The following is a 12,658-nucleotide window of genomic DNA, read 5'->3' as shown; positions in this document are numbered from 1 at the left end:
AATAGTATGCTACCACATGGTTTAATTAACTTTACGCATGCGTAATATTTTATTTCCATAAATTATTATAAAAACACATTTTCTCAAAATAAACTAGCTAAAACTGTGAAACATAATAATAATATGATAAATGTGTTCTATAGTGACCTATTATTTCCAAGGAGATATATATTATATAATTATATTATACATATGTTAGCCACGTGACCTGGCTTGGGATCTTCGAACAAATATTCTAGAAACTTCGACCGTAGTACATGTATATATATATATCCCCCAGTGGTTAAACGGTAAGTCTGAAGATTTATAACGTTAAGAACAGGGTTTCGATACCTATCGAAAGCACAGGAAAGATAATTCACTGTATAGCGTGATAACAAACAAATAAGAGAGTGAATAACGTAATAAATAATTGTTGTATTTCTTAATAAAAACTAATGTATACGATTATACTCAAATATATAGATATCTTTGTATGGAATTTTAAATTTACTTACATTTCTTGTTGTGAATATAATTAATTTGTTTGTTTGTAATTAAGCACAAAGCAACACAGTGGGCTATCTGTGCTCTGCCCACCACGGGTATCGAAACCCGGATTCTAGTGTTGTAAGTCCGCAAAAAAAACGCTGTGCCACTGGGGGGGGGGCTATAATTAATTTAAAATGCTCGCAATGTTTGCTATAATTACATAAAGCTCGCACTAGGCTGAAACGTATGCGATCACATGTTCTGAAGTGCTGTTATATGTGTATTTCACCACTGATTTATGAAAAAGCATAAAAAGATGTATATCTTAATCGTGAATAACTCCCTTTGTAAGCTGATATGTTTGTTAAATAGATTTAATATTGTGCTACATAGCTAATCAAGAGTTTTCACTTTTTAACTTTTTAGTAAGTTTTTTTTTTTTTTTTTACTTTCTTAGTGCAAAGCTACAGAATGGATTATTTGCATCCTATCCACCTGGAGGAATCGAACTCCGAATTTTAGCGTTGTAAGTCTGTAAACTGGATATAATATTTTAAAGGCTATATTCACATTAAATATTTAAATCGTCAGTAATTGTTCTATTGTAATGATCAAAGTGTCACATTTCCTGCTTAAATGCACCAGAATTCATCTGTTTATTTAAAAGACATAAAAAGCAGAACAGAATGAGATGTTTCTAAATATGTTCATCCATAAGCTTCTCTTAAATAGTCCTAAATACCAGGTCATCAATACAAAGTCTGGCAGACGATTCGCAGGCTTAATAGTGTTGTAATTTCTTCTGTCATTGAGTAAGTTTTTTATTATTATTATTATTATTTGGGCAAAATAATGCCAAATTCAGTCCACCTAACAATGATAAATTAATCTATTTTATCAATTATATTTGCTACAGGCTACGTTCACCTTGACTCAAGTTGTAGGTCTCAGATTACAAATAACAATTCATGGAAAATACCTGCCACCTAACATACTTGTCATTTCAGCTGCGGGAGCGTTATATTGTGATGATCAATCCCACTATTCGTTGGTAAAGAGTAGTTTAAGAACTAGCGGTCAGCAGTGTTGACTAAATTCCTTCTATCACTTCTAAATTAGGAACGGCTAACACAAATAGCTCTTGAGTAGCTTTGAGCAAAATTCAACAAACAAACAATTAATTGTATAAGTATTTTCAAATGTTTTTACACAATTATTAAAAGCTGGATTTTTAACTGAAAGAAATTAAAAACAACAAAACTTATTATAGTTATTTTAAATATATCAGTTTATAAAAGAAAAGTTGTCATTTTACGTTCATATTGTTACGATGCTGGTAATACGTCATGAGTTTCTAAAAGGATCATGATTGCTCCTGGCAACTCTTATGTTTGCCAGACGCCATCTATTTTTGTATATAAGCTCGGCAAATAAAGCGGAGATATAATTGCAGATAGACAGATATAGAGACAGATAATTGAGTCAAGTGGGTGGTAGTGACGGTAATATAAAGTGTGTTTTGTTATCGAGATTGCAAACGTATTGACTGTGGAAATTTTGTATATTACAAAGTTTGTATCGAGAAAGAACAAACTAGTTTTAATTAAGAAAGGACTTGTATCGCTGAAGTTTCTCGGAAAGAATTTCTACGGGAAATTAACATACTGTTTCGTCTCTGGTCGTTAGTTAATTTTCCGTAAAAATTCTTTTCGAAGAAACTTTAGCGATACAAGTCCTTTCTTAAATAAAACTGGTTTATTTTTTCTGAATACAACTTTGCAATATACTTAATTTTCACAGTCACGCTATAACAAACGTTATAATTCACAACAAACGACTCACGTGCTCGACTCAATTGTCAGTCTCTATCTCTGTCTGCAGTTCATTTACATTGTTGCCCTCACTTCTTGGCGGTCTTATATACAAGAATACCGCACATCTAGTAAACACTCGAGGCTTCACGAAGGGGCATGATTTTTCTAGAAGCTCATGACATGTTACTAGCGCCACGTGATTTCCGCTGTCGTAACAATACGAACAGAGACGCAACAATATATTATACCAGAGTACCACTTTGTTTACAAATGATGTAAAAGTACATAAATAAATGTTCGATTTTTATATACTTAATCCAACTTCAAATGCATAGTTTTTTTCTTTCTTTTTGCACCTCGGTGGCTCAGCGGTATGTCTGAGGACATAAAACTGTAAAACTAGGTTTTGATGTCCGTGGTGGGCAGAGAAAAGATAGCCCATGGTGTAGCTTTGCCCTTAACAACAAACAAACAAACTGTTACTTGTAATCCAGTACCACCCCGTTCCCTGTGACTTAGCTGGAAGTCTGAGGGTTTATAACTCTAAAAATCGGGTTTCAATACCCACGGTTAGCATAGCATTGATAGTCCACCGTGGAACTTCGTGCTTAACAAGAAATAAGAATAAGCCGATGCCTAGAGTGATGAAGCCCCACGTTTTAAAGTAAGCCTGTAGCTAGAGTGATAAAGCCCCACATTTTAAAGTAAGCCAGTGCTTAGAGTGATGAAGCCCCACATTTTAAAGTAAGCCAGTGTTTAGAGTGATGAAGCCCACATTTTAAAGTAAGCCAGTGCCTAGAGTGATGAAGACCCACATTTTAAAGTAAGCCAGTGCCTAGAGTGATGAAGCCCACATTTTAAAGTAAGCCAGTGCCTAGAGTGATGAAGCCCCACATTTTAAAGTACGCCAGTACCATGAAGCCCCACATTTTAAAGTAAGCCAGTGTCTAGAGTGATGACGCTCCACATTTGTAAATAAGCCTTTGACTCTAGTGATGAAGCCCCACATTTTAAAGTAAGCCAGTGCCTAGAGTGATGAAGCCCCACATTTTAAAGTAAGCCTGTAGCTAGAGTGATGAAGCCCCACATTTTAAAGTAAGCCTGTAGCTAGAGTGATGAAGCCCCACATTTTTAAGTAAGCCAGTGTCTAGTGTGATGAAGCACCACATTTTAAAAGTAAGCCAGTGCCTAGAGTGATGAAGCCCCACATTTTAAAGTAAGCCAGTGCCTAGAGTGATGATACTTTTGCACACTTAACTTCTTTTCAACAGGTTGCATACAATGGTCTTAATGTAGAGTTGTAAGCTATATTTTCAATGTTTTATTTAGTTGTTTGCTAACGGGAACTGCTAAAATCACGATGACACTAGGCTTAGGAAGTTTCTGAAAATATTCCTAGAATACCTAGAACTTTCGTGAATGTTAATGGTCGAGAGAATTTATTAAATACCAAAATCAGTGAAGCATTGAGTCAGTGTTCGGTTCTAATAGTAACTGAGGAGTTATTGAAGTTGCCTTATGTCACATTCAGACGCATAGACCACTGCCTGGCATCATCTCTACTTGCTCCATTCCTCTGAAAAGGTAGCTCCGAGTTCGTGGAGAATCACAAGTTGAACAGAGTTGGTCGAAACAGCACAGCGGAGGGAATTTCAGATACGCTCTGTTGAATTCATGTTTGTTTGTTTGTAGGTGAGCACAAAGCTACACAATGGACTACCTGTGCTCTGCCCACCACGGGTATCGAAACCCAGTTTCTAGCATTATAAGTTCGTAGACATACCGCTGTGCCACTAGGGGCATTCATGTTTGTAGATCGAGCAGGCCGCTCCAAAGAGACCGGTAGTCTTCATCTGAAGTAACTCATTCGAGACCCAAACATAGTACGGGCACAGTGGATAATATTGTCATTCACATGGACTAAGTCACCATCAGTCAGGGCTTGAGTTGAAGGGAAGCGAACCAGAATGCTGTTCCTGTTGTAAAAATATTCCAGTTGTTAGAACTTTTTATAAAAATGTTCCTCTTGTAAAATGTCCAAGGACATACGTAAATTTAAAGATAAGTTATCACAATCTCACCAATTCATATCGTTTATGCAAGTCTATTCATTGTAGGCCTTCTTTGCGACATGTGAGTCTTCGACTTATGAGTTACTTTTCTGTGTCTACATACATTGTGACGTCATCAAATAATCGAAATAAGAGACTCTAGTGGCCCCCGGACGCCCCTCCTCATAGAACTGTGAAACTGAGTTCGACTTAATAACTTTACATAGCTAAAGCTCTGCCATCAGTGGTGTCGAAGTACGATCTTACGTAGATGTCTAGGACCTGTGCTACATAGCTATCAATGAGCAGTTCTAGGACACAGAAAAAGCTAATGTTACCTGAGAACACGATGTACATACAACCCTAACGTTTATGTTGACATATGTCACTGTTTTAATAGTTTTCTTAAGGTCATTTCCAAACTCCGTGAAGTGAGGATACATTCTGAACTCACTTATGAAGAGCATGCCTAATCCCAATTGGTTGTAGCCAGGAAATCGTCTTGAATCCAATCTCAACAGTTTTGCTGTGACACTATATCAACGAGATCATAATACAAGCTTTCTGTGATCACAAACCAGCCTCATTGAGTCTAGATGTGGGCAAGTTGGGTTGATGCAAATAACTCCAGAATTCTAAATGGTCAGAAAGTAGTCTTATTCTATTTTCCGGCAACCCCATGCTTTACTTTTACATTTACGCGGATTTTGTGTCGCTTCCAAGCATGGAAAAATAACAAATTGGCTTACAAATAAAGTAGAAGCAGTTTAACGTTGAGTCATTCAGCTTATAGCATACCGAAATCACGTTACAATCTCTCAATGTTTGGTCCACTATGATGCAAACTGTGAGTATTCGAACATTAAAAGTAATAGAAAATAAAGCACGCAGTACAGAGCGTTCCATTTGGTAAAAACTATTTTAAATCAAGGGTATTAATTTTACACTAGTGATAGTAAGCTATAAATGATCCACTCTCACTCATCACTTGAACCTTAAGCCTTCCGCTTGCCATACCTTCAGAGGTTTGAAAACAATCAACAACGGATATTCATTAGCACTGAGAAACACTGATCCATAGAAAATGTTAAGTTTTATGTCACTTGTAACCGATTAGATTTAAGATATCAAACTCTCCGATTTCTGTGTTTGTGATAACCTTGGATTTAACAGTTTTAAGTAAAGTATAATCTCAAATAAAAAGTGAAAGAATTAAATCAAAGTATTAGAATGAAATGTGAATGAAGAAGTTAAAGCTTAAATGTATAAACACTTTTCTCAGCAGTAGTTTTTATAACACACGAGATTTCCTGTTTGTTTGTTTTGTATTTCGTGCAAAGCTACATGAGGGCTATCTGCGCCAGCCGTCCCTAATTTAGCAGTGTAAGACTAGAGGGAAGGCAGCTAGTCATCACCACTAACCGCCAACTCTTGGACTACTCTTTTACCAACGAATAGTGGGATTGACCGTTACATTATAACGCCCCCACGGCTAAAAGGGCGAGCATATTTGGTGGGACGGGGATTCGAATCCGCGACGAGATTTCCTTCGAGCCTACTTTTACTTTCCCCGTGTTTTTTTTTCTCTGTCTGTTTGTTTTTTAATTATGCACAAAGCTACACAAGGGCTATCTGTGGTCTGCCCACCGCGGGTATCGAAACCCGGTTTCTAGCGTTGTAAGTCCGCAGACATACCGCTGTGCCACTGGGAGGCTTTTCTCTGTCTATGGCAAGCTTTTCCGATGAGAAAGTGTAAAACGAGATTGTTACCATTGTCCAAATTATCCGTACCTGTGTACATACGATATCAAATGTGTATTCATCTGATTATTTCGATATGTTGCCCTGCATAAAATTTATAATATTTCGAAATCTTCTAAACACATATCTGCAACCATGATATTGTAGGATTTGTTAAAATTGTTTCTGCTGACAATGTGGCAACAAATGGATAATTCGGAGCCTATCAAAGTGAAATAACATACGCTATAAGGCCTAATCTTTACATCATTCAAAACACAGGTGGCTCGTAGTGGTTGATATAGCAAAGACATTTTTGGAACATTATTGTAAGTTCACTGTTTTTAACGAATTCAATATAAATTACAATCATATTATGTAATGTCCAATCTGTTTTTATTTGAATGAATTTGTTTCTTCATGGTTAGTAGAGTAAATAAGTGTTATTCGTTTTTTGCAATAAAATGAAGAGTAGATTAAACAGTAAGCTGTTTGTATATTTGAAATATTAACAGAAAATAGTCATAGTCTGTTTGAATGCCATCTACCCTTGGTATGTCTTCAGGGGTAGATGGCATTCAATCTTGTTGAGTTCTTAGCTGTACTTAGTGCCATTGGTCGACCATCTATGAGGACCAACTTACATCTGTCTGGTAATTCACGTTATTCAAAGCTGACTACTGATGGCATTCAATCTTGTTGAGTTCTTAGCTGTGTTTAGTGCCATTGGTCGACCATCTGTGAGGACCAACTTACATCTGTCTGGTAATTCACGTTATTCAGAGCTGACTACTGATGGCATTCAATCTTGTTGAGTTCTTAGCTGTGTTTAGTGCCATTGGTCGACTATCTATGAGGACAAACTTACATCTGTCTGGTAATTCACGTTATTCAGAGCTGACTACTGATGGCATTCAATCTTGTTGAGTTCTTAGCTGTGCTTAGTGCCATTGGTCGACCATCTGTGAGGACCAACTTACATCTGTCTGGTAATTCACGTTATTCAGAGCTGACTACTGATGGCCCTTCACATAGCGCGAAAGTTTCAGATTTTTCTCGTGTTTCATATATGAAGAAAACATGTTATTCCTGTGATACTGGGGGTTGAGGGGTGGGGAGGGTACACAGGTGTACCTATTACGGCCGGGGTCCAGGGCTCACTTTAGGGCCCTTGAAGCATTTTCCTTCTTTTCCTGAGAGTATTTTTTCTAATTATCTGATACATTGTTACTGGGAAGATTGAAAAGTGGGGCAGGCCCCCTGCTTCTTACGCCACTGAATTTACCCATTTAGCATCACCATAGATTCACGACCCACACGTATCCTTCATGTTGATGGTTAGTAAACGTGACAACTGCCAGTAGCTTGTACACATTATTTCAGACTTATACTTGTTCATTTACATGACTCATGTCTGGTCAGTGGGACTACACATAAACATTACCGAGTTTGATAAGTTAGGTTTTCCAAGTGTTTCATTTTATATACGAGTTTATTCCTGCGGACAGTAACACACACTGATATCTTACATGCTATGTGGTTTGGTGTGTATAAAGTCCTCCTTTATCTTCAACTTTTGTGTTTCATGACTGGTGACGACACTACAGCTAGACACGTTTAATTTTACTAACGTTTAACATGATAAACTTAGTATCTGATACCAAGTCGATTTGTGTGTTTTGCATCTGACATTTTGTACTTTACACCAGTCCTCTATTGGGTCAGCAGTAAGATGACGGACTTAAAACACTAAACTCCGGGGTTCGATTCCTCGCCTCAGAGAGGCCCTTGTGCTAAAACAACAGCTTCACACCAACTGTACTTCACCAAAGTTTTCTATGAAAGAGACACTATTTTCAACGAATGAGCAGTTAGTTCATTTGACCAGTGGCATTCTCTGTCACTGCCTTTTTAAGATCAGGTTGAAGTCACCTTACTTGTAATTCACACTTCTCTGTTGTGTGTACTGTGAAACACCTGTAATTCACACTTCTATGTTGTGTGTACTGTGGAAAAATTGTAATTCACACTTCTCTGTTGTGTGAACTGTGAAACACCTGTAATTTACACTTCTCCGAACTAGAGCAAATTTTATATTCGAATGTCTGTTCTGTGGAAAGTTTTCTTCCATTCTTCTTTGTATAAAGAAAGATTTCTTCCATACTTCTTTGTATAAAGAAAGCCTGCCACCCATTCTTCTTTGAACCGTGGCAACCCTGAAATTCACATATTCTTGAACCAAAGGAAACTTGGAATAAAACGTCTTAGTATTGTGAATAACGTGCTATTTACATCCCTGTGTTTCGCGAAAATTTTACTACCTTTAGTCTTTTGGATAGCTTTATATTTAATATCAGTGGTTCCAAATCTAAAATAACTCATCCTTTCTTTATACTCTACAGTCTGTTTGAATTTTGTAGTTGATTGTGGATTTATTCTAGACATTTGCAGCATTGTCGAACATATTTATTTGAACTTTTGTATGTAAGTTGAAACTTTAAAAGACTAAATCAGCATTAAAAATAAGAGGAAGAACTTTGACAGTCAGTCAGTTAACCATAGTCATATATTTTAACTATGGTTCAAGGCAATGTTATAGCGATTTAACTAAATCTTTGTTATTTGAAATTAGCCCTCTTAGTGAGTTTTTGTACAGAGTAAAAGATTTACAACATACAATGCATTCTTCTTCGCAAAAACCTATCAGATTATATAAGATGGAAAGAGTAAAGTGATCCCAGTGTTGTCATTATGTTTTTTCTCGCTCATGCCTTAAAAATTAGTAAATAAAATAATCTATTTCTCCAGCTGCAGCATTTTTACACAAACTTGTGACATTGTGTTCGTGAATTTCAACTTGAGCGTTTTATTTGCAAAAGTTAGAGGGATGATTATAAATATTCGTACTTATAACGTCACAACGCTTCTCTAAAACAGATTGTCCAAGGCAATTATGTTTTCTTAAATGTCAATGGCCGAGTGCTACCTAATGGGTAGCATTTCGAATAGTGGATCGGATGTTTTGTAGTTCGCGTCGTGTTACCGCCCAAAACAATTCGCGCTCCATACTTTTTGGCTGCGGATGCCATATAAAAGTGACGATCAAATCATACTATTCAATTAGAGTAGCCGACAAGTTGGCGATGGGTGGTGTTCAGTAACTGCCTTCCCTATAGTAAATCACTTCAATATTAAGGACAACTAGCGCAGACAGCTCTTAAGTAAAAATATACTAACATCTAGCTTTGTTTGATGTTTCACAAAGCAAAAACAAACTCAAATGTAAGCCAACTGTTTTGAGTATTTCCACAATGTTACGTTCGCCACTAGATGGTGCCGCTGTTCAATAACAACAGTATTGCATGAAAGATGGCGAAAGCGAGGAAGGTAATGTCAGTAATCTCTCAAACAATTATATTCACGTCATTTTTCTTATTTGTCTCACCAAAAGAACCAGAAAGTAAGCAATATTCAATTTTTAAAAACAAAATGATCTTTCTTAAAGAGTAAATACAAAGTTAATAAGTTTTAAATTTAAATAATCAATAAGTACTAAGTTACGGTAAGGTTGTTATGATAGTTGTACCACTACCAGTATCATCTACTACTGAGTACTAGTGCTATCGAAGTTCAGTCAGCTTGAAAAATTTTGGTTAGTTCTAAATTCATCTATCAAGCTAAAAATACGAAATAATCCTTATTAATATTATGTTTACAAACATCTATGCTTGTTCAACCAGGATAATCTCCTGTGTTCCATTTGGGCTGTTTAGTGTTACTTGGCACATACCTCTCCTTTTAGGGTTTCTGCCATTGTATGTTTCTACCTTGAAACCCTTCTTTATCTAGGGACCACTTTCCTACCACCCTTACTGGATGGCTCAGCCAACACCTCTGGTTGGTGTATTCTTCCCTGGATGTTGATTCCCACAGGCTTTTTCACATTCTATCTGTCTCACTAACCTGTGTCTCATTTTCACAAACCCTTATGTGAGGTCTTTTAAGCTGATGTGTGGATGACTCCTCACACATTCTTCTCACATTATCTTCATCATCTGGCTATTTTGTCTTCTGTAGGAATTTGACTCCCTTTGGTTGCTAATCTTCAATCTATGCACCAACTTTGAAAAGGTTAAATAAATTTTCTTTTTCAACATCCCTTTCTTCTTTACAGGATCCTGCCAGATGGCTGGTTTTGCCTCCCAAGGTATGCTTATTTCTCTAAATCTGCATTGGGCCAGGAGTAACAGAAAGAACTCAACTCTTTTGCCCTGGCTATAAAAATGCCTATGTTGAGAGTGTGTTCTGCAGGACCTAGAGGTATTACAGTCTAGTCAATGTTGAGAGTGTGTTCTGCAGGACCTAGAGGTATTACAGTCTAGTCAATGTTGAGAGTGTGTTCTGCAGGACCTAGAGGTATTACAGTCTAGTCAATGTTGAGAGTGTGTTCTGCAGGACCTTTGGAAAGTAGGGTAGTGATGGCACTGTCTGTGTAGTCCTCAAGCTGCTAGTGTTCCCTTTTTCTACAGCTAGAGTCTGTCCAGTTGAGATGAACTCCATACAGTCTGATTGTACTCTAACCACACTACACTTCTTGGCTTGTGTGCAGGTACTCTATGGTCATATTTAATTTTTGCTTATCCCTGTGACATTTTGGGCTCTTTGTTTCCTTTCCCCGTGTTTCCTTCAGGGCAAAAAGTATACCCTTATTGAGACAAGATATGGTCTTCCATGGGTGTGCTCCTATGGAGCCCCTGCCATTGTTTGTCACACTGAACAGGCTTCATTCAGGCACTTTCTATGAGGAGCTTATCTAGGTTTAATGTTTGCACCAGTCTCTCCACTATTTCAATGTGGGATTCTAGCTATTCTGTGTGTTTAGGTGAGGTATTGTCTTGGAAGTTAACATTTTCCTCACCTGAAAATTCATTTCTGAAAAATACCCCTACACACCTTCCCACCTGTCCTCCCCACCCATTTCTGGTGAACTTCTGTCTCTTGCCTCATCTGAGAATGAAGTTATTTCAAGCACAAGTGCTTAAGAACACTTACTGCACAAAAAGTTTTGTCATCCCTCTATTAGTGGAGAGCTATCGATGCATGATGTTATCATATACTAATGCAGTTCATGTTAAACATGATTTTTAGGTGGGAGTTAGCTCAAGACTAGTGTCATGCAAATATCATTGGCAAATGTGCAAGGGATCAAGCTATAATGTGTGTAAAGATGAGTACTGAAAATACATTTTCAGATAAGGAAAATGTTATGTTTTGAGATTTTTGTGACAAATGAAATACTTTAGGTTCTTATTGTATAGAGAGTTCAGTGTGGTCTTTAAAACTACTTGTAGATTATAGTAGCTTTACTAGTATAGAGAGTTCAGTGTGGTCTTTAAAACTACTTGTAGATTATAGTAGCTTTACTAGTATAGAGAGTTCAGTGTGGTCTTCAAAACTACTTGTATATTATAGTAGCTTTACTGGTATAGAGAGTTCAGTATGGTCCTTAAAACTACTTGTATATTATAGTAGCTTTACTTGTATACAGAGTTCAATGTGGTCTTCAAAACTACTTGTAGATTATAGTAGCTTTACTTGTATAGAGAGTTTATGTGGTATTCAAAACTACTTGTAGATTATAGTAGCTTTACTTGTATAGAGAGCTCAGTGTGGTCTTCAAAACTACTAGTATATTATAGTAGCTTTACTGGTATAGAGAGTTCAGTGTGGTCTTCAAAACTATATTTAGAGATCGCAGTGTGATTAGCTTAATTTTATGTCATAGTTTTGGCAAACTTTGCAAAGACTTATTACTCCAGTTCTAGTTTTCGTTTTGTTGAGTTTAATTCTGGTAATCTCAGTTATCCATCTAAAGAGTCAGCGTAAAATAATTTTCACAAGAAGTAAACAGTTTTATGGTTTTCCAGATATTTCATTAAGAACGAGATTTTCAACTGTAGAAGATTATCATCATGGATTTCTTCTTCTGGTAAATAGTGTAAAAATTTACTCTTTTTAATTTATAGGGCACCGGTATGAAGCTGTGGAACATCACAAGTTCTCACACGATTCTCCATTGTTTATGTTTAAAAGAGAAGTTGAATCAAAGAAGTCATTACCAACAAAAAAAGCCATTATCAAACCAAAGCTGACATTTTCAAAAAATGAAAGTGACACAGATGTAAAGGATCCAGCTAGATATAAGGTTAATAACAAAACCACAAACACTACTGTGGGTCCAGACATCACTAAATACACTGTAAGTACTGCTTCTAAGTGTTTGGAAATATAGGGCTTGTCCCAGTTGGTTCAAAAATTATGTATTTTTATTTATACAGAGATATAGTAAGGAAGTGAGTAGAAATTAGTATGTCTCACTTTTTGTGTATACCTTGAAAGATGTACTAGGATTAATATGACTGAAAAATAGTACATTGTATACCTGAGTATCATATAGCAGCAAGACTGAGAAATAGTACATAGTATACCTGAGTATCGTATAGCAGCAAGACTGAGAAATAGTACATAGTATACCCGAGTATCATATAGCAGTAAGACTGAAAAATAGTGCATAGTCTACCT

General features: G+C 36.6%; 1 protein-coding gene across 1 annotated transcript; it reads left to right on the top strand.

Moving 5' to 3' along the window:
• Positions 1–9,427: 9,427 nt before the first annotated feature.
• On the top strand, positions 9,428–12,368 carry LOC106475497. Its single transcript, XM_013936177.2, has 2 exons — positions 9,428–9,536; positions 12,103–12,368. The coding sequence occupies exons 1-2, from the start codon at positions 9,446–9,448 to the stop codon at positions 12,366–12,368; spliced, it is 357 nt and encodes a 118-aa protein (XP_013791631.2). The 5' UTR covers positions 9,428–9,445.
• Positions 12,369–12,658: the final 290 nt, after the last annotated feature.

The sequence above is a fragment of the Limulus polyphemus genome, unplaced genomic scaffold, assembly GCF_000517525.1.
Source record: "Limulus polyphemus unplaced genomic scaffold, Limulus_polyphemus-2.1.2 Scaffold8671, whole genome shotgun sequence".
Taxonomy (NCBI): domain Eukaryota; kingdom Metazoa; phylum Arthropoda; class Merostomata; order Xiphosura; family Limulidae; genus Limulus; species Limulus polyphemus.
This window is presented reverse-complemented; position numbering and strand designations above follow the sequence as displayed.

Excerpts from the sequence above, each read along its gene's own strand:
- LOC106475497 (XM_013936177.2), top strand. The coding sequence starts at position 9,446 with ATGGCGAAAGCGAGGAAGGTAATGTCAGTAATCTCTCAAACAATTATA. Across the intron at positions 9,537-12,102 it reads CTCACCAAAAGAACCAGAAA|GGCACCGGTATGAAGCTGTG; the intron begins GTAAGCAATATT and ends TTTAATTTATAG.